This window comes from Symphalangus syndactylus, chromosome 10 (assembly GCF_028878055.3).
Source record: "Symphalangus syndactylus isolate Jambi chromosome 10, NHGRI_mSymSyn1-v2.1_pri, whole genome shotgun sequence".
Taxonomy (NCBI): Eukaryota; Metazoa; Chordata; class Mammalia; order Primates; family Hylobatidae; genus Symphalangus; species Symphalangus syndactylus.
The window spans coordinates 105,001,655-105,020,851 of record NC_072432.2 but is presented as its reverse complement, the minus strand read 5'-3'; the positions used below and the strand labels follow the sequence as shown (position 1 = coordinate 105,020,851).

The window sequence follows — 19,197 nt, the reverse complement described above, 5'->3', positions numbered from 1 at the left end:
AGCGGCTGCAAAGCCGTGACAAATATTTTTGGAAAACTTGAAATACACATTTGTCCTTGTTGCTGTATTACATTTTGTTACCTTAAACTATGGCAGATGAATCTTAAATCTTTATATAGACTAAGGATTTAAGGCTTTGTTCCATGAATCTTACAATTCTCAAAAAAAGCAGTAATTTTAAATTTCAGGATTTAGTTTGGATTATAGTCCCTAGATTTCTAAATTAGCAAAAGTATATTTCAGTCATTTTGGTAGTGGAGTTTAAATATGTAATGTTAACAATTTACTATTTGGTTGTTCTTTGTGCTTGATTGAGATCTTTTTTTTTTTTTTGACAGCCCTATTTAAGATAGAACACACACAGAAACTCACATTCTGTCTTCCCTGCTTTAATTCTTTCTATAGTGTTAACTTTTTAGATAAAAGTCACCCTTTTCAAAAAAAAGAGACAGGGTCTTGGGCTGGAGTGCAGTGGCACAATCATGGCCCCCTGTAGCCTTTAACTCCTGGGATCAAGGAATCCTCCCGCTTCAGCCTGCTGAGTAGCTGGGATTACTGTGTGTGCCACCAAGCACTATTTTGTTTTTTAAGAGATGGGGTCTTGCTGTGTTGCCCAGGCTGTTCTCAAGCTTCCTGGTCTCAAGCAATCCTCCTCTGCCTCCCAAAGTGCTGGAATGTTTTACAGCCACTTTGGGAGCCACTACACCTGGCCAAAAGTCACCTTTTGAAGTGTACAATTTAAGACTTTCTTACATTTCTCAAAGTTACGCAACCATCATCACTCTTAAAATTCTTGAACATTTTCATCACCCCAAAAAGAAATTCTATTGTTATTAGTCATTATTTTCTTCTTTCCTCCCAAATTCCTCAGTCCTAGGCAGCCACTATTGTCTCTAGTTTCTTTTTTCTGTTCTGTTTTTTTTTTTTTTCTGAGACAGTCTTGCTCTGTCACCCAGGCTGGAGTGCAGTGGCGCATTCTCAGCTCAATGCACCCTCCGCCTCCCGGGTTCAGGTGATTCTCCTGCCTCAGCCTCCCCAAGTAGCTGGGATTACAGGCACCCACCACCACGACTGGCTAATTTTTGTATTTTTAGTAGAGATGGGGTTTCACCATATTGGCCAGGCTGGTCTCAAACTCTAGACCTCAGGTGATCCACCTGCTTTGGCCTCCCAAAGTGCTGAGATTACAGCTGCATGAGCCACCGTGCCCGGCCTAGATTTTCTCATTCTGGTCATTTCATATAAACAGGGTTATACAATTTGTTTTTCAGCGACTGGCTTCTACACTTGTTTTTGAGCATGTTTTGAGGCTTAGCATGTATCAGTGATTCGTTTTTATTGCTAAACAATATAGGTAATTGTATGGGTATACCATGTTTAAATTGTACATTCATCCGTTGGACATTTGGGTTGTTTCATTATTATGAATGATGTTGCTATAAACTTTCATGTGCAAGTTTTTGTATCAACATTTCCAGTTCTCTTGGGTATATACTTAGGGATGAAAGGCTGTATCACTTTGAGGAACTGCCAAACTCTTCTAAAGTAGCCTAACCATATTATATATTACTATTCCCACCAGCAGTGTCAGAGGATTCCAGTTTCTCCAATATCCTTGTGATCACTTGTTTCAGATTGGTTCTAGTCTTCCGAGTGGGTGTGAAGTATCTCATTATGGTTTTATTTTGCATTCCTATAATGACTAGTGATGTTGAGCACCTTTAAATGTGCTTATTGGCCATCTGTATGTCTTTGGAAAAATGTATATTCAAATCCTCTGCCAATTTCTAAATTGGTTTACTTATAATTTTATTGTTGAGTTGCAAGTGTTTTAAATTTCAGGTACTACTTCTTTGTCAGATACATGAATTGTAAACATTTTCTCCTACCATTTTTCCCTTTCTTAGAAGTGTCTTTTGGAGCACAAAATTTTCAATTTTGATGAAGTCCACCTTTTCTATTCTTTAGTTGCTTGTGCTTTGGGTATTATATCTAAGAAAACATTGCCTAACCCAAGTCATAAAGTTTTATGCCTATTTTCTTCTAAGAGTTTTATGTTTTTAGCTCTTTCATTTAGGTCTTTGGTCTATTTTAATTTTTTTTATTGTGACTTAGGGCTCCAGCTTCATTCTTCTGCATGTGACTATCCAGTTGCTCAGCACCAAGACTTACAGTTTTGGGGGGATTTTTTGGTTGTTGTTTTTGAGACAGTATCACCCAGGCTGGAGAGCAGTAGTGTGATCATAGTTCACCGCAGCCTTGGCCTGGGCTCAAACGATCCTCCCCGCCTCAGCCTCTCAAGTAGCTGGGACTAAAATGCATGCCACCACACCCAGCTAACTTTCCTTATTTTTAGTAGAGATGGGGTCTTGCTATGTTGCCAAAGCTAATCTCAAAACTCCTGAGCTCAGGTGATCCTCCTACCTCAGCCTCGCAAAGTGCTGGGATTACAGGTGTGAACCACCATGCCTGGCCTGTAGTTCTTACTCTTTATTTAGCACACTAAACATTTTGGTTGTTTATCTCCCTCTGTTAGAATGTGAAATTGGTCTGGGGTAGGTACACGTAGGCGGAGATGTCAGGAGGTTGAGCGTGTGGGGTAGGAATTTAGGACAGGTCATGCTATATGGGTGTCTAGACTGACAAAGGAACAAATTAGGTCACGATCTCAAGTTAGGGAGTGGAAACAAATTAATGGAGGTAGATCAAAAGGAGAGCCAAGAAGTTAGAAAATCATATGGACCGGTGTTCTAATAACTAGCATCCTGAAACTGCAGGTTTGTAATGGTTTTAATTCACCAGTTACTACAACTAGGTACTAATGGGGCCTGCAGAATGCAAGCAAGTTATGAATTGCTTCTCCTAGGCTTGAAATAAAGATAATGGATATTATAAGTGATATATTGAGTAAGAAATAATTGCTTATTTTATCTTTTTGACACAGTTTCACTCTGTCACCCAGGCTGGAGTGCAGTGACACGATCCCAGCTCACCACAACCTCTGCCTTCCAAGTTCGAACAATTCTCATGCCTCAGGCACCCCAGTAGCTGGGATTACAGGCGCATGTCACCACGCCCGGCTAATTTTTTTTTTTTGTATTAGTGGAGACGGTTTTCCCATGTTGTCCAGGCTGGTCTTGAACTTCTGACCTCAAGTAATCTGCCCACCTCGGCCTCCCAAATTGCTGAGATTACAGGTGTGAGCCATCACACCTGGCCTTAGAAATAATTGCTTTAAATAATCATATTTGTATTATCTAAAATAGGAATTACGTTCACATCAGGAATTTAGGATATACATAAAAGTAATCATTAAGGCAGTTCAATTCTTTTGAATCTGCAGCCCAAGTGGGAACTGGAATTCTAAATAATTGGATATTGCCGGGCGCGGTGGCTCACGCCTGTAATCCCAGCACTTCGGGAGGCCGAGACGGGTGGATCACGAGGTCAGGAGATGGAGACCACGGTGAAACCCCGTCTCTACTAAAAATACAAAAAATTAGCCGGGCGCGGTGGCCGGCGCCTGTAGTCCCAGCTACTCCGGAGGCTGAGACAGGAGAATGGCGTGAACCCGGGAGGCGGAGCTTGCAGTGAGCCAAGATCGCGCCACTGCACTCCAGCCTGGGCGACAGAGCGAGACTCTGTCTCAAAAAAAAAAAAAAAAAAAAAATTGGATATAGTAATACAGACGATGGGTAGGATTTAAGTCATTCACTTTAAAAGTCTTTTTAATCCCTCAACCTAACTGTTCAGGGATCCAGTCAAAGCATGCCCCAAGAAACCTCTGTAAAATGGTTCATCTCCAAATATGATGGAGAGTAGCACCCAGCCTTCGCAACTTTAATCATAAGAAGTGGGGCAACTCTGTAACATTATGTCCATGGTTCTCAAACTGCTGCATTTTGGAATGACCTGGGAATCATTTAAAAAAAAAAAAAAAAAAAACTCGCTGGGTGCGGTGGCTCACGCCTGTAAACCCTGCACTTTAGGAGACCAAGGTGGGCAGATCACCTGAGGTCAGGAGTTCAAGACCAGCCTGGCCAACACGGTGAAACCCCGTCTCTACTAAAAATACAAAAATTAGCCGGGCACGGTGGTGGATACCTGTAGTCCCAGCTACTCAGGGGGCTGAGGCAGGAGAATCACTTGAACCTGGGAGGCGGAGCTTGCAGTGAGCCAAGATGGCACCATTGCACTCCAGCCTGGGCTACAGATCAAGACTCTGTCTCAAAAAAGAAAAAAAAAAAAAAAAAAAAAGTGATGCCCGACTCCCACATCCAGACATTCTGAATTAATTGGTATGGAGTGTGACCGGAGCAGAGGAATGTTTTTTCAAGTCCCACAATTCTAATGTGCAGCAAAATCTGGGAACCAATGGGTTATGTCAAAAAATGATAAATTATTTCCCTAGTAGGCAGTTGGAAGACAACCATAGGGGTAACTCAAGCAGGAAATCCCTTAAATTGCATTCTTAGACCAGAAAGGATTATCATATTCCTAAATGCATTTTTGGATACTGTTAAATGAGGGAAAGTGGATACTGAAGTTGGAGGGAAAGACTTGTCAACTGAAATACTAAATTTTTTGATTTTTTACAAAACTACACATTTTTGTAGTTCAGTAGTTATCAGTATATAAAGGCCATTTTTAATATCTCATCTGTCATTTCTTAGATAACTGCCTCATCATCAATGTAACTTCTGTAGCTACTCGTTATCCTTCTCCAACAATGCTTCCACGATGTTTGACTTGTCTTTTGACAGCAGATCTGACCATTCCTGAGTTCTTACACTACCCCTGGCCACTTTAAATTTGCCCTTTCATTATGTTGCTCAGTAATAGCACCTCTGGGTTTTAAGAGTTTCTTTAGAATTCTGCTATTCTCCCTGGTGACTATGAATTCAACCATAATTAATTAACCTTACCAGAGATAAGCTTTGGCAGCCGCAGAATCATATAGCTCAACTATTTAGGAATCAGAACCTCGGGCCAAGTGTAGCTTGTACCACCTACACACTCTGGGTCTGTGACTCACCTTACTCACCAGTTCCTGCCTTTTAAAGATCATGTGGATTATACTTAAGCATCTTTTCATAATGAGGTGTGGGCACAGACTGGAATCTCTTAGGTTTGTCTTTGGTTTTATTATAACTTGCTGGGACTACTATGGCTTCCTTCCTGGATTTCTCTGATTTTACAGTTCAAATGTATGTCTTTAATTAGAACCTGAATTAAACAAGGAAGTCAGGGACTCCCAACCTCAGTGGCATCATGGTAATGGGGGTGAAGAAGAGGTTGCAAGTTTCCATTATATTCTTTTGTTCTGTCCTGACATCCTCCTCTTTTTTAAAAACCTTAGCTCCAGCTGGCAAAAGTGTTAAATCACTTACTGGAATTTTAAAAAATTGTATAGTTTTTAACCTTGAGCCAGGCAACAGGTAACAAATTGTTGACTCATTTAACCCTGAAAGCCCTTTAAAGAGGAGAAAATAGGTTCTGAAAAGTTAAATAGTTTGCCTGGAGTCATAGCTAGTAATGAAAGAGCCAGGACTCCAACCCAGGTGTTTTGGCTCCAGCATGTTTTTAACCATGAGGCTTTGCTTCCACTCTTCACCTTAGATTTAAGTAAGGGTAGCGATGGAACATGAGAACCAAATGCTCCTTCGAAATGACTTGAAAATGCTGTTTGCCCTGTTCCCATTCCAAGGTCAGCAGGGATGCATTAGAGCCTGACTTCTTCAGTCTCCCCTCAAAGCAGCAGAAAGTTGTTTTTTTTTCTGAAACGGAGTCTCCCTCTGTCGCCCAGGCTGGAGTGCAGTGGCACAATCTCGGCTCACTGCAATCTCCACCTCCCGGGTTCAAGTGATTCTCCTGTCTTAGCCTCCCGAGTAGCTGGGACTACAGACACCCACTGCCACTCCCAGCTAATTTTTGTATTTTTAATAGAGATGAGATTTCACCATGTTGGCCAGGCTGGTCTTGAACTCCTGACCTCGGCCTCGGCCTCCCAAAGTGCTAGGATTACAGGTGTGAGCCACCATGCCCAGCCAAAACTTGATAATTTCCACTGCAGATTTCCAAATGTTAAACAAGCATGGGATGGCTCTGCTTAATGCTACTACTTGTCGTGCCAGACTGCTATTGACTCTACTGGGGATGGTGCCATGTGAGGGAGGCTGAAGAAGAGATGTGGAGCCAGTGAATGAGACATAGGGTTTATTGTGGACTTACATTACACAACAGTCCAGGAGCAGCGGGCTGGACAGGAAAATTGCTTTTTTTTTTTTTTGAGACAGAGTCTTGCTCTGTCACCCAGGCTGGAGCGCAGTGGCACGATCTCGGCTCAATGCAAGCTCTGCCTCCCGGGTTCACGCCATTCTCCTGCCTCAGCCTCCCCAGCAGCTGGGACTACAGGCGCATGCCGCCACGCCTGGCTAATTTTTGTGTGTGTGTATTTTTAGTAGAGACGGGGTTTCACCATGTTAGCCAGGATGGTCTCGATCTCCTGACCTCATGATCCGCCTGCCTTGGCCTCCCAAAGTGCTGGGATTACAGGCATGAGCCACCACACACGGCCAAAAATTGCTACTGTTTTTTAAAAGCATGCAGTTTAACATGTCATTTTCACGTAGCAACCTCTACCTAGCAACTTCCACTTAACCCAATACAAAGGGCCACCATCCCCTATACAGCTTGCATTCCAAGGAATGGGGCAGGGGTATGGACATCCGTCATTGATAGTGAGTCTGGATTGGCCACTCCTGGATTCCTTAACTTGGAACTCCAAACATACATTCTTCTTAGACCACAGGGTCACCTCCCAGGGTATGCCTGAGTTGTTGTCAAGTATGTCTGCCATAGACTGCTACTCAGGATGGTAGAAAAGGAGCTGAGTGGCAGGGCACAGTGGCTCACACCTGTAATCCCAGCACTTTGAGAGGCTGAGGCGGGCAGATCACTTGAGGTTGGAAGTTTGAGACCAGCCCGGCCAACATGGCAAAACCTCATCTCTACAAAAATAGAAAAGTTAGCTGGGCGTGGTGGCATGCATCTGTAATCCCAGCTACTCAAGAGGCTGAGGCAGGAGAATGGCTTGAACCCAGGAGGCAGAGGTTGCAGTGAGCTGAGATCATGCCACTGTACTCTAGCCTGGGCAACAAGAGCGAGGCTCCATCTCAAAAAAAAAAAAAATGAGCTGGGTGCCTTGCTTGTTGACAGATCTAGATTTTAAAATCTTTTTAGGGATAGAAAATAAGTATCAGTCAACTATGGCCCACTGCTTATTTTTGTATGGCCTCAAGCTAAGAATGATTTTTATGTCTGGAAGGGTCAGAAGGAAACCAAGCCCTGATACAAAGCAGCCTGTATTAAAGCACTTGGTGAGAGGTGTAACTGTGAAATAATAGTTTTGCATTAGAGCAGTGGTTTGTGACTTTTGGGTGGAAAGTCGCAGATCCAAACTCTAGAATTATGAACTCTACCCTAAAAATGCTCATATACAAAACAGCCTGTTCCATTCCCAGGCATCTCAGGCCCCAAAGAAAGAACCTTATTACTGTTAATATTGTCACTGGTCTGCTCAGGCTGCCACAAAAGAACATCACAAGCTGAGTGGCTTAAACAGAAATATATTTTCTCACAGTTCTGGAGGTTGGAAATCCAAAATCAAGGAGACAGCTGGGGTTGGTATCTGGTGAGACATTTCTTCCCGGTGTGTAGACAGATAGCTGCCCTCCCCGTGTCCTCACAGGGCTTTTCCTCTGTGCAGGCAAACTCCTGGTGTGCCTCCCTCTTCTTACCAGGACACCAGTCCTGTTGGGTTAGGGACTCATTCTTATGACCTCATTTAATCCCCTTATAAATGCTCTGTCTACAGTCACATAGCAGGTTAGGCTTTAACCTGTGAATTTTAGGGGGACAAGCTCAGTCCTTAACAGTGTAAATACTAAATCTGAGTATAATTGAGTACTGTATTTACAGTAAGGATTCCTACCTCTTCAAGTGCTAAGAGACCATGTGTTCCAGGTGGTTTGTTGCTGAATCCTAGGCACAGGTTGAGGATTCCTACCTGTTGAATTAACGAATGTTGGTGAGATCAGACTAACGCACAAGAAAATTCGTGGAGGGAGAAAGGTGATAATTTAAATATCACATTAAAATACTGTAGCAATTCAGAAAAGAAACTCAAACTAATCTAATCAAGGCAAGTTCTGCCCCCTCCCCTTTTTAAACAAGAAGACTACCTATGCTTGGAATTATTTGTATATAAGAGGATATTGTTGCTGGCATTAGGACATTTACAGATTAACAGCCAAAGCCAGAGTTCAAGTGGCTTATACAGGGTATGGGCAGATGCTGGAAAGTTAGGAGGAGAAACTGAGACCTGGAGCCTTAAATGGTAAACTGTGTGTCTAAGTTTGAACTGGAAAACCATTCATAATTTTGGCAGAAAAGAAAGTGGTATATTAGGTAATTTAAAAAGTAACTATTTCAGCCAGGTGCAGTGGCTCACGCTTGTAATCCCAGCACTTTGGGAGGCTGAGGCGGGCGGATCACGAGGTCAGGAGATCGAGACCATGACGAAACCCCGTCTCTACTAAAAATACAAAAAATTAGCCAGGTGTGGTGGTGGGCGCCTGTAGTCCCAGCTACTTGGAGAGGCTGAGGCAGGAGAATGGCGTGAACCCGGGAGGCGGAGCTTGCAATGAGCCGAGATTGCGCCACTGCACTCCAGCCTGGGTGACAGAGCGAGACTCTGTCTCCAAAAAAAAATAAATAAATAAAAGGAATAAAAAGTAACTATTTCAAAGAATTTTTTTTTTGAGATGGAGTCTCACTCTGTCACCCAGGCTAGAGTGCAGTGGTGCGATCTCAGCACACTGCAACCTCCACCTCCTGGTTCAAGTGATTCTCCTGCCTCAGCCTCCCGTGTAGCTGGGATTACAGGCACGTGCCAGCACACCTGGCTAATTTTTGTATTTTTAGTAGAGATGGAGTTTCGCCATGTTGGCCAGGCTGGTCTCGAACTCCTGACCTCAAGTGATCTGCCCACCTTGGCCTCCCAAAGTGCTGGGATTACAAGCGTGAGCCACTGTGCCTGGCCTATTTCAAAGAATTCTGAGTAATAAAATTCAGGGAAACGTACTACAATCTACAAAATGATTCAGCTAAAATAAAATAGCTCTGATAAAGACAGGCCCATGTGGTTTTTTGTTTGGTGGGAGGGAGACAGTTTACATCATAATGCTTACCTATTTCTCTATGTAGAATTTGTATTGTCCTAAGCTGTGAACTAGCTCAAAGCTGAAAACTCTGAAGGACCAATCCTCTAGCAGCAGGGATACCTTCAACTCCATTTTGAAGAAAATCTGTTGAAAATTTAAGGGATTTTGTGTCCAAGTTAAGCGCTCTCTCCTTCACTGTTTGAATCTGCCTTTCAAAAATTCATTTGGAATTGAACGGTTTACATCAAAATTACAGTCGTAACGGATTCTAGTTTGTCCTTAAAATGAAATTAGGTGTATTTATAGAGAATTCTGGTAACGCATGTAGTATTAGGTGTTTAGGTTTAGCATAATAAAGGCTAATGCAATACAGAGTTCCAATAACAGTATGTTTTAATCTAATAGGGCAATATTCTAAATAACAAACATCAGAAATGTTAACAAGCAATTCATTTATTTTTTTTGAGACAGGGTCTCATTCTGCCACCCAGGCTGGAGTTGCAGTGGCATGATTTCAGCTCACCGCAACCTCTGCCTCCTGAGTTCAAGTAATTCTTGTGCCTCAGCCTCCCAAGTAGCTGGGACTACAGGCATCAGACACCACGCCCAGCTAATTTTTTGCTATTTTTTGTAGAGATGGAGTTTCGCCATGTTGTCCAGGCTGGTCTTGAACTCCTGGGTTCAAGCAATCCACCCACCTTGGCCTCCCAAAGTGGTGGGATTACAAGCATGAGCCACCGTGCCTGGCCTGCAATTCTTTTCTTTTTTGAGATAGAGTTTCGCTCTTGTTGCCCAGGCTGGAGTGCAATGGCGCAATCTCAGCTCACCGCAACCTCTGCCTCCCGGGTTCAAGCGATTCTCCTGCCTCAGCCTCCTGAGTAGCTGGGATTACAGGCATGTGCCAACACACTCGGCTAATTTTTTGTATTTTTAATACAGATGGGGTTTCTCCATGTTGGTCAGGCTGGTCTCAAACTCCCGACCTCAGATGATCCACCTGCCTCAGCCTCCCAAAGTGCTGGGATTACAGGCATGAGCCACCGCACCCAGGCCCCTGCAATTCATTTTTTAAGTTACATAAATGTTTTGTTGCTTCAACAGAAGAACAGATGCCAGGGTGCTCTTTTAAAAAATTTATCTATGTAAACACATCTTAATACTAATTTGAGTTACTACTTTTATTCTTTATTATCACATTTTCCAAGTTTTGCGCACCCAAACTTGGCAAACATCATGGAGATTTGTACAAACATACATATACATATATACACACATATTTATAGCTCCAGCCTCCTCATTAAACCTTGTGCTCAGGCTCCTGTTAAAAGAGGTAAAATGGTGAGTAGATAAAAATCAGGGAAAACATGAATAAATGCTGATTGACAAATCTTGTTATGAATTTGTAAGGCAGACATTTTAAAGCAAAATCCATTACCTTGCTAAAATTTCCACTAAGCTACAGCTTCAGATATTTACAAGAAAAATAAATATCTTTTAACAGACTTCAATGTGTTTTAACAGCAAGCTAGCTGAGGAGTTGTATTTTGTTGTTATTTCAGGTAACTTTTTATTAAGAAACACTTAATATTTCAGTGATTACAATTTCAGGTGTTCAAAACTCAAGAAGGGTCATCATTATACTCTGAAGCAGAATTCTTCAGGTACTCATCTTTAAATTACTACCCAAATCTATCACAGTCACATTCAGGCTTTCAATTTTTAAAAACATTTAATGTTTGGTAACTAAAGGGTAGATGCGATTAGTGTACTCTAGGTCGTTTGATTTTATTTTTTTCTGTAGGAGCTTTCCTCTTTTGTGATAATCCAGTCCCAAGTTCCTTATTATTCTGAATAAATGAAATAGCTTCTGGTAGACAGTAATTTTCTACATGAGGAGGTGATTCCTATAAAAGGAAAAATAAGTGATTTTTTAAAATGATTTCAAACATTTACATGATCCGGTAATAGATTTTTTCTTTAAATCTCAGACCTCTCAGGGATGAATCTGACAAACTTAAAGGAAAATGCATATTCATTCCTAGGTTCCAGCAAATTAAACAAAATGGACCCTGTGGGACAAAGTCTCACCTTTTTGTCAGAGAAATACGTGTATAGCTCAGGTAGAGTGGGACTAACCCAGATCTTACAAACATTTCATATTGGTGTTTTTAATCCCCATTTTAGAGATAAAATAAAAAAGTTAAATGAAAACAACCAATGTCACATAACTAGCAGGTAGCAAAGCCAAATCATAACTGATCTGACTCCAAAACCCTTGCATTTTCCCCCCACAACCATTTCCCAACATAGAAGAAATGGATCTTTTCCCTCTTATTATAAGTGTAATAAAACTTAATTTTCTAGCAATATGGCAGACTGGGCAACCTGAAAATGAATCACCACAAAATACCAAGTAAGTGCCTTTTGATTCAATGCTTCCATGGATAACAACTACAAATTCTGACCAAAATATATTAAAAGCAACCATAGAGCCTGGAGAATAAACAAACCAAGTAAATGGGGGGCTGGGGACACGAACACAGTGTATGAAGTAAACTGCCTGTTAAACAACACAGTACTCTTTGGAGGAGCAAAAGAACAGAATCTAGAGTTTCTTTTTTAGGGGGAGACAGGGGTCTTGCTGTGTTGCCCAGGCTGGTGGCTGGTCTCAAAAATGACACATTGAATACAAGGGAACAATTCAAATGACCATCACTGATTTCTCAACAGAAACAATGGAGGCCAGCAGACAGTGAAGTCTCTAATAGAAGAAAAAAACCTGTCAATCTATAATTCCGTATCCTGCAAAAATATCCTTCAAGAATGAAGGTAGAATAGACATTTCTTTTTTTTTTTTTTTTTTTTTTTTTTGAGGAGTCTCGCTCTTTAACCTAGGCTGGAGTGCAGTGGCGCGATCTCAGCTCACTGCAGGCTCCACCCCCCGGGGTTCACGCCATTCTCCTGCCTCAGCCTCCCGCGTAGCGGGGACTACAGGCGCCCGCCACCTCACCCAGCTAATTTTTTGTATTTTTTTTTAATAGAGACGGGGTTTCACTGTGTTAGCCAGGATGGTCTCGATCTCTTGACCTCGTGATCCGCCCGCCTCGGCCTCCCAAAGTGCTGGGGTTACAGGTGTGAGCCACCGCGCCCGGCCTTAGAATAGACATTTCATACAATAGAAAGCTAGAATTGATCCCCAATCAAGCTGCACTCCAAACTAAAGTTAGTTCTTCAGGCTGAAGGAAAATGTTATCAGATGGAAACTCAGATCTTCAGGGAAAAATGACACTCAAAACTGGTATACATGAGGGTAATTATAAAATACTATTTTTTATTTTAGTTTCCTCAAAATGCACAGAATTGTTAAAAGCAAAACCTATTTAAAGTAAAATCTTATTTGGGGCTATAAGATGTAGATGTAAAATATATGACAACTACTGCATAAAGCAGAGGTCAGCACACTTTCTGTAAAGGCTCAGACAGAAATATTTTAGATTTTGTGGGATAGATGATTTGTGCTGAAACTACTTAACTCTGCCATTATAGTACAAAAACAGCCACAGAAAATACATAAATGAACGAGTATGGCTGTGTTTCAACAAATCTTTACTTATAAAATAGGCAGTGGGCCAGATTTGGCCAGGGGGCTATAGTTTACTGACCCCTGGTATAAAGGACAGGGGAAGCAAACAAACCAACTTGGATGCAAGAGATCTACCTTTTTTCGATGTTTTTTTTTTTTTTTTTTTGAGACAGAGTTTCACTCTTGTCACCTAGGCTGGAGTGCAGAAGCACGATCTTGGCTCACTGCAGCCTCCGCCTCCCAGGTTCAAGTGATTCTCCTGCCTCAGCCTCCCAAACAGCTGGGATTACAGGTGTGCGCCACCACACCCAGCTAATTTTTGTATTTTTAGTAGAGACAGGGTTTCACCATATTGGCCAGGCTGGTCTCGAACTCCTGACCTCAGGTGATCCGCCCACCTCGGCCTCCCAAAGTGCTGGGATCACAGGTGTGAGCCGCCGTGCCCAGCCTCAGGAAGTAATTTGTAATCTACATATAAACACTTCTCCCTCCAAAAGGTAAATATATATTTGCTTTAGAAGGCCAATGGATAAAATAAAATTCTAAAAATATTAAACTAGTACAAAAAAAGCCAAGAAAGAAAAGGAAGAACAAGGACAAAGAACGAACAGAAAACAAACAGCAAAAACCCCATCCCTAAATCCAATCATATCAATAATTACATGATGGACTAAATACTGCAAAGAATAAAAAAGCAAGGCCCAACTATATCCTGTCTACAAGAAAGCCATTTTAAATATAAGACACAGACAAGTTTAAAATTAAAAACCATGCAAAGAGATATCATGACACAGAGTAAACAGGAAAAGGCGATATTAACCTCAGATAATGTACATTCAAGCCCAGAGATACATGTTATAACAAAGGATCAATATGTGAAAATCACAGAAATTATATATGGGTAAACAACTAGCAACAAAGTTTGAAATAAATGGGGTAAAAGCTGACAAAATTAAAGAGAAAAAACAGACAATTCCACAAACAGCTGGAGATTTTAGTAACAGTAATTGATATAACTAAACAAACAAAAAAAACCACACACACAGAAAATCTGATCAACATTATCAACCATATTAACCTATTTGATATTTTCAGAACACAACACCCAACAGCTGCAGAATATAAAATCTTTCACATACATGATACGTTCATTAAGATAGATGAAGCTGGGTGATAAAACAAGTCTCGATAACTTTAAAAGAATTAAAATTATAGAGTATGTTCTGTGATTACAATGGAATTCAATGGGCAATCACAAATTAAAAAGATAGAAAAAAAAATCCTCTTATATTTAGGAACTAAACAACAGACTCCTAAATAAGCCAGTTATAAATGAACACAAGTTGCCAATATCAGGAATAAACTTATTTATTTATTTATTTATTTTGAAACAGAGTCTTGCTCTGTTGCCCAGGCTAGAGTGCAGTGGCGTGATCTTGTCTCACTGCAACCTCTGCCTCCCGGGTTCAAGTGATTCTCCTGCCTCAGCCTCCCGAGTGGCTGGGACTACAGGCACACGCCACCACGCCCCACTAATTTTTTTGTATTTTTAGTAGAGATGGGGTTTCACTATGTTGGCCAGGCTGGTCTTGAACTCCTGACCTCAAGTGATCTGCCCACCTCAGCCTCCTAAACTGTTGAGATTACAGGCATGTGCTACCATGCCCAGCCAGGAATAAACTTATTACACTAAAAGGATAAGAAGAATATTATGAAGAACTTTATGCCAACAAATTTGATAAGATGAAATGGATATATTATTTGAAAAATACCAGTTATTAAAAACTGACATAAAATGAAACAGAAAATAGGAAAAGCTCTGTATCTAGTAAAGAAAATTTGTTATAAAAAACCACGTATAAAGAAAACTCCAGGCCGGGTGCAGTGGCTCACGCCTGTAATCCCAGCACTTCGGGAGGCCGAGACGGGCGGATCACCTGAGGTCAGGAGCTTGAGACCAGCCTGGACAACATGGTTAAAACCTCATTTCTACTAAAAAATACAAAAATTAGCCAGGTGTGTTGGCTCATGCCTGTAATCCCAGTTACATGGGAGACTGAGGCAGGAGAATCACTTGAACCTAGGAGGCAGAGGTTGCAGTGAGCTGATATTGCGCCACTGCACTCCAGGCTGGGCGACAGAGCGAGACTCCATCTAAAAAATAAACAAAAAAAGAGAAAACTCCAGGCCAGGCGGCTCATGCCTATAATCCTAGGACTTTGGGAAGCCGAGGGGGATCACTTGAGCCCAGCATGGTGAAACCCCATCTCTACCAAAAATACAAAAATTAGCTAAGACTGGTGGCATGTGCTTGTAGTCCCAGCTACCCGGGAGGCTGAGGTGGAAGGATCATTTGAGCACAGGAAGCGGAGGTTGCAGTGAGCTGAGATCATGCCATTGCACTCCAGTGTGGGCAACAGAGCCAGACCGTGTCTCAGAAAAAAAAGAAAACTCCAGACCTTCAAACATTCAAGGAAGAAACAGGCATCTTACACAAACTTCGAGAAAACCAAGGGAGCACTTCCCAACTTGTTTATGATGCCAGCAAAACGCTAATACCAAAAGATGACAAAAACATTACAAAAAAATGAGAATTACACACCAATATCCCACCGTGAAAATAATTTTAAAAATTCTTAATCAAATAAATCTAGCAATATATACAAAGATGAATATGGTGTGATCAAGTGGGACTGATACATGAAACTTCACATTTGAAAATGCATGCAATTCCCCATAGTAATAGAAGGAAAGAGAAAAACCTTATAACAACTCCAACAGAAGGAGAAAAAGACATTTAATAAAAGTTAACCCCAATTAATGATAAAAAAGAAATCTTAGTAAACTAGGAATAAAAGGGCTCTTCCTCAATCTGGAAAAGAAATCTATGAAGACCCTATAGCTGGTGAATTACTGAACACTTTCCACCTAGGCTAGGGAATAAAGACAAGGAGGCCCAATCTCACCACTTCTATTCAGCAGCATACTTGAGGTCCTAGCCACATAAGACAACAAGAAATAAAAGGCATAAGGAAGGGAAAATCTACAAATCCCTTTTTACATAAAATGATTGCTCATGTAGGAAAGCCTAAGGTACTAATTGTACTAAGTGAATTTTATTAAGATCATAGGGTACAAAAGACTGACAGGCCAGGCACAGTGGCTCACACCTGTAATCCCAGTACTTTGGGAGGACGAGGCAGGTGGACTGCTTGAGACCAGCCTGGGCAACCTGGTGAAACCCTATCTCTACCCCTTCCCCCTGCCAAAAAAAATTAGCTGGGCATGGTGGCACATGCCTGTAGTCCTAGCTACTTGGGAGGCTGAGGTGGATCTCTTGGGCCTGGGAGGCAGAGGTTGCAGTGAGCCAAGATCACGCCACTGCACTCCAGCCTGGGCAACAGAGTGAGACCTTGCCTCAAAATAGATAAATAATAATATATAAAATTTATATTCTTTTGGATTGGCAGCAAATTGTAGAAAAAAGTCTAAATGTAAATCTAAAAATTTTCATTTACAATAGCATCACAAAATAGGAATAAATTTAACAAAAGATAGGCAAGTTCCCTTACTGAAAAACCACAAAAGTTGCTGAGAGAAATTAAAGAAGACCTAAATAGAGACATTCTAGGTTTATGGAATAGAATGCTCAATACTGTAAAGATGTTAACTGTCCCCAGGTTGGTCTACAGAGTCAGTGCAATCCTAATCTTAACCACTCTAGGCCTTTTTTTTTTTTTTTGTAGAAACTAACAAGCTGAGTCTAAAGTCCATATGGAAATGCAAAGGACATGGAATAGCTAAATAACCTTGAAAAAGACAACTAAAATTGTAGTCTTAATACTAGCTTCAAAAGTTGCTGTACAGCTACAGTAATCAAGACACAGTAGGAAAGGTATCAACAAGTAGATAATGAAACAGAATAGAGACTTACAAAAATACGATCATTTGATTTTTTATCAAGATGCCAAAGCTTTTGTGGGAAAGGAAAATCTGTTCAACAAATGGTGCTAGAACACCTAGATATTTATATGGAAAAAAATCAACCCTAGTCCATACCTCATAGCATTAAGAAAAATTAATTTGTAATAGGTCATAGAGCTAAACATAAAAGCTAAAACAGTAACTTTTCAGAAAAAATATTAGAGAATACACACACACACACACACACACACACACCAACAAACAAACAAACAAAACAAAGAGACCATGAAAGAAAAAGTGCTCAATGTCATTAATCATCAGGGAAATACAAATTACAAACACTTTGTACAAATTACAATGTGCTCCCACTATAAACCTACCACATGGCTAAAAATCAAATGACTGTCAACACTAAATGTTGGCAAAAATATGGAATAACTGGAAGGCTTACACAGATTGAGTATCCCTTATCTGAAGTGCTTAGAATCAGAAGTATTTCAGATTTTGGAATATTTATATTTACTGGTTGAGCATCTGAGACCCAGAAATCAGAAATGTTTAGGATTTTGTACCATTTCTAACTTTTGGATTTGGGATGCTCAATCTGTATATTATTGGTGGAAAGTGTAAAATGGTAAAAATCCCTGTATATTTTTAGTAGCTTTACTAATGATAACCAAGATGACAAACAGCTACTAAAAATATACAGGCTTTTTTATGGACATATTTTTTCATTTTTCCTGGGTAAAAAGGACAGAATTGCTGGGTAATAGAATAAGTAAATATTTCGTTTTTTCAGAAGCTGCCAGGCCTTTTGCCAAAGGGATTTTTACCATTTTACACTTCCCACCAATAATGTACAGATTGAGCATCTCAAATCCAAAAGTTAGAAATGGTACAAAATCCTAAACTTTTGAGCACTGAGGTGATGCTCAACGGAAGTGCTTATTGGAGCATTTCTGATTCCAGGAGTCCAAGGGTCCATCAATAGGAAAATGAACAAACTATGGTATATTCAGACAAAGAAATACTATTCAGCAATAAAAAGGAATGAACTACTGGTATACACTACAACTTGAATGAATGTCAAAAACATCACGTTGAGTGAAAACCTTAGATAAAATCGTGGATACTAATCAGTATGCCCTCTGCTCTATAATGGCTTCACATTTATGTTTTAGGCATTCTATTAAATCCTGGGCAATCTCCAAACACAGCAGCAAAATCACAAAGCTGACTTTGAGTTTTGGCCTCCCCTTATTTCTATATCATCCCAGTTGAAATCCGTCATAGATTATGATTATGAAATCTAATCCTTATGATTATGTGTCATGCCTGCTGATTCCTGATGGCCTTTTGAGCACTCTGGTGTCAGAAGATTTTTCTTACCCCATTCAAATTACACAACACAGGCCAATTCTGAATATGAGAGTAGTAAGCCCACCACATAGCAAATGCTTAAATTTACCACAGTGTCTAACATAGGTTATTTAATGTATATGAAAGCAAACAGTCAAGAAAACTAAAGGACCTTTGGATAAATGTTTCTCCTTGGACTCCTGGAATCAATTTCTGCTTTCTTTATATTCCAATATTTTAAAGGGTATTTTTAAAGCCTTTAGAGGTACCTAGATTTTTATACTCTTCTCATATTTAACTTCCAAGCTAAATGTTTACATAATATGTTCATTACAATAAAAAACACAAATAGAATAAAACTGAAAGGGCTGGAATAGAGGAGAATAACAGAAGACTAATGTTCTACTAATCATGAGCTGAAGGTTTTGTTGTGCAGTTACTTATCTATGCATATAAACATATCTCTGGTAATGAAGAGGTCAAGGATAGAATCTCACAAACCTGCATGAGATAATCAGCAATGTATTCTGTTCTCAAGCAGTACACGTTCTGGGCAGCAGCTTCTGCTATATTAACTCCTGAGTCATCTGGTTTCAGTTTATTCAAGTCAGAAAAAAGATGTGTGGCCTCTTTAAATAAAGGTACAGAATGACCAGGTAGCACCTAATGAAAAAACAAGTAGTATCACAATATACCAGTATTCCAAAGTAGTTCAGCCATATAATGTGTACTTAAGGATTACCATTTCAAAAAGTAGAGAACATGAAGAACTCATCATAGCAATCTTGGTTAGATAATTATTTATGTAAAAAGGTCAGTAAATTAATTTGATACAAACCTTTGCTCCTCCTGACTGAAGAAGGCGTTTGAAGCCTGCTTCTCGAGACTGATCCACATGTAAAATAACCTTCCACCCACTAAATGCTCCCTACAAATAAAAAATAATCAGTGGTGAAATCATTTGGAAAATAACAAAATAATACAGATAATGCATGATTTTATCTGTAGACTTAGTTTTGTCAATAAATCTTATAAACTTTACTTTTGCCACAGTATAATTATCTCTGGTCAGAACACTGAAACGTGAATCCATGGTATCTGGCACAT

The 19,197-nt window shown here is 40.3% G+C and overlaps 1 protein-coding gene across 4 annotated transcripts in view; it reads right to left on the bottom strand.

Moving 5' to 3' along the window:
* Positions 1–7,612: 7,612 nt before the first annotated feature.
* TOPBP1 (DNA topoisomerase II binding protein 1) overlaps positions 7,613–19,197 on the bottom strand; it is a 65,443-nt gene continuing 53,858 nt past the window's right edge. For 2 of the 4 annotated variants that reach the window (XM_055295385.2, XM_055295387.2), the window contains exons 26-28: positions 18,929–19,018; positions 18,592–18,753; positions 10,388–11,128 (exon numbers count right to left, since the gene is read on the bottom strand). In XM_055295385.2, the coding sequence (XP_055151360.1) occupies positions 10,985–11,128; positions 18,592–18,753; positions 18,929–19,018 (396 nt within the window). In that variant the 3' untranslated portion in view covers positions 10,388–10,984. Of the gene's footprint in view, positions 7,901–7,993; positions 8,069–10,387; positions 11,129–18,591; positions 18,754–18,928; positions 19,019–19,197 lie in introns of those variants that run through there. The other 2 variants (XM_055295389.2, XM_055295388.2) reach the window with 2 other exon arrangements.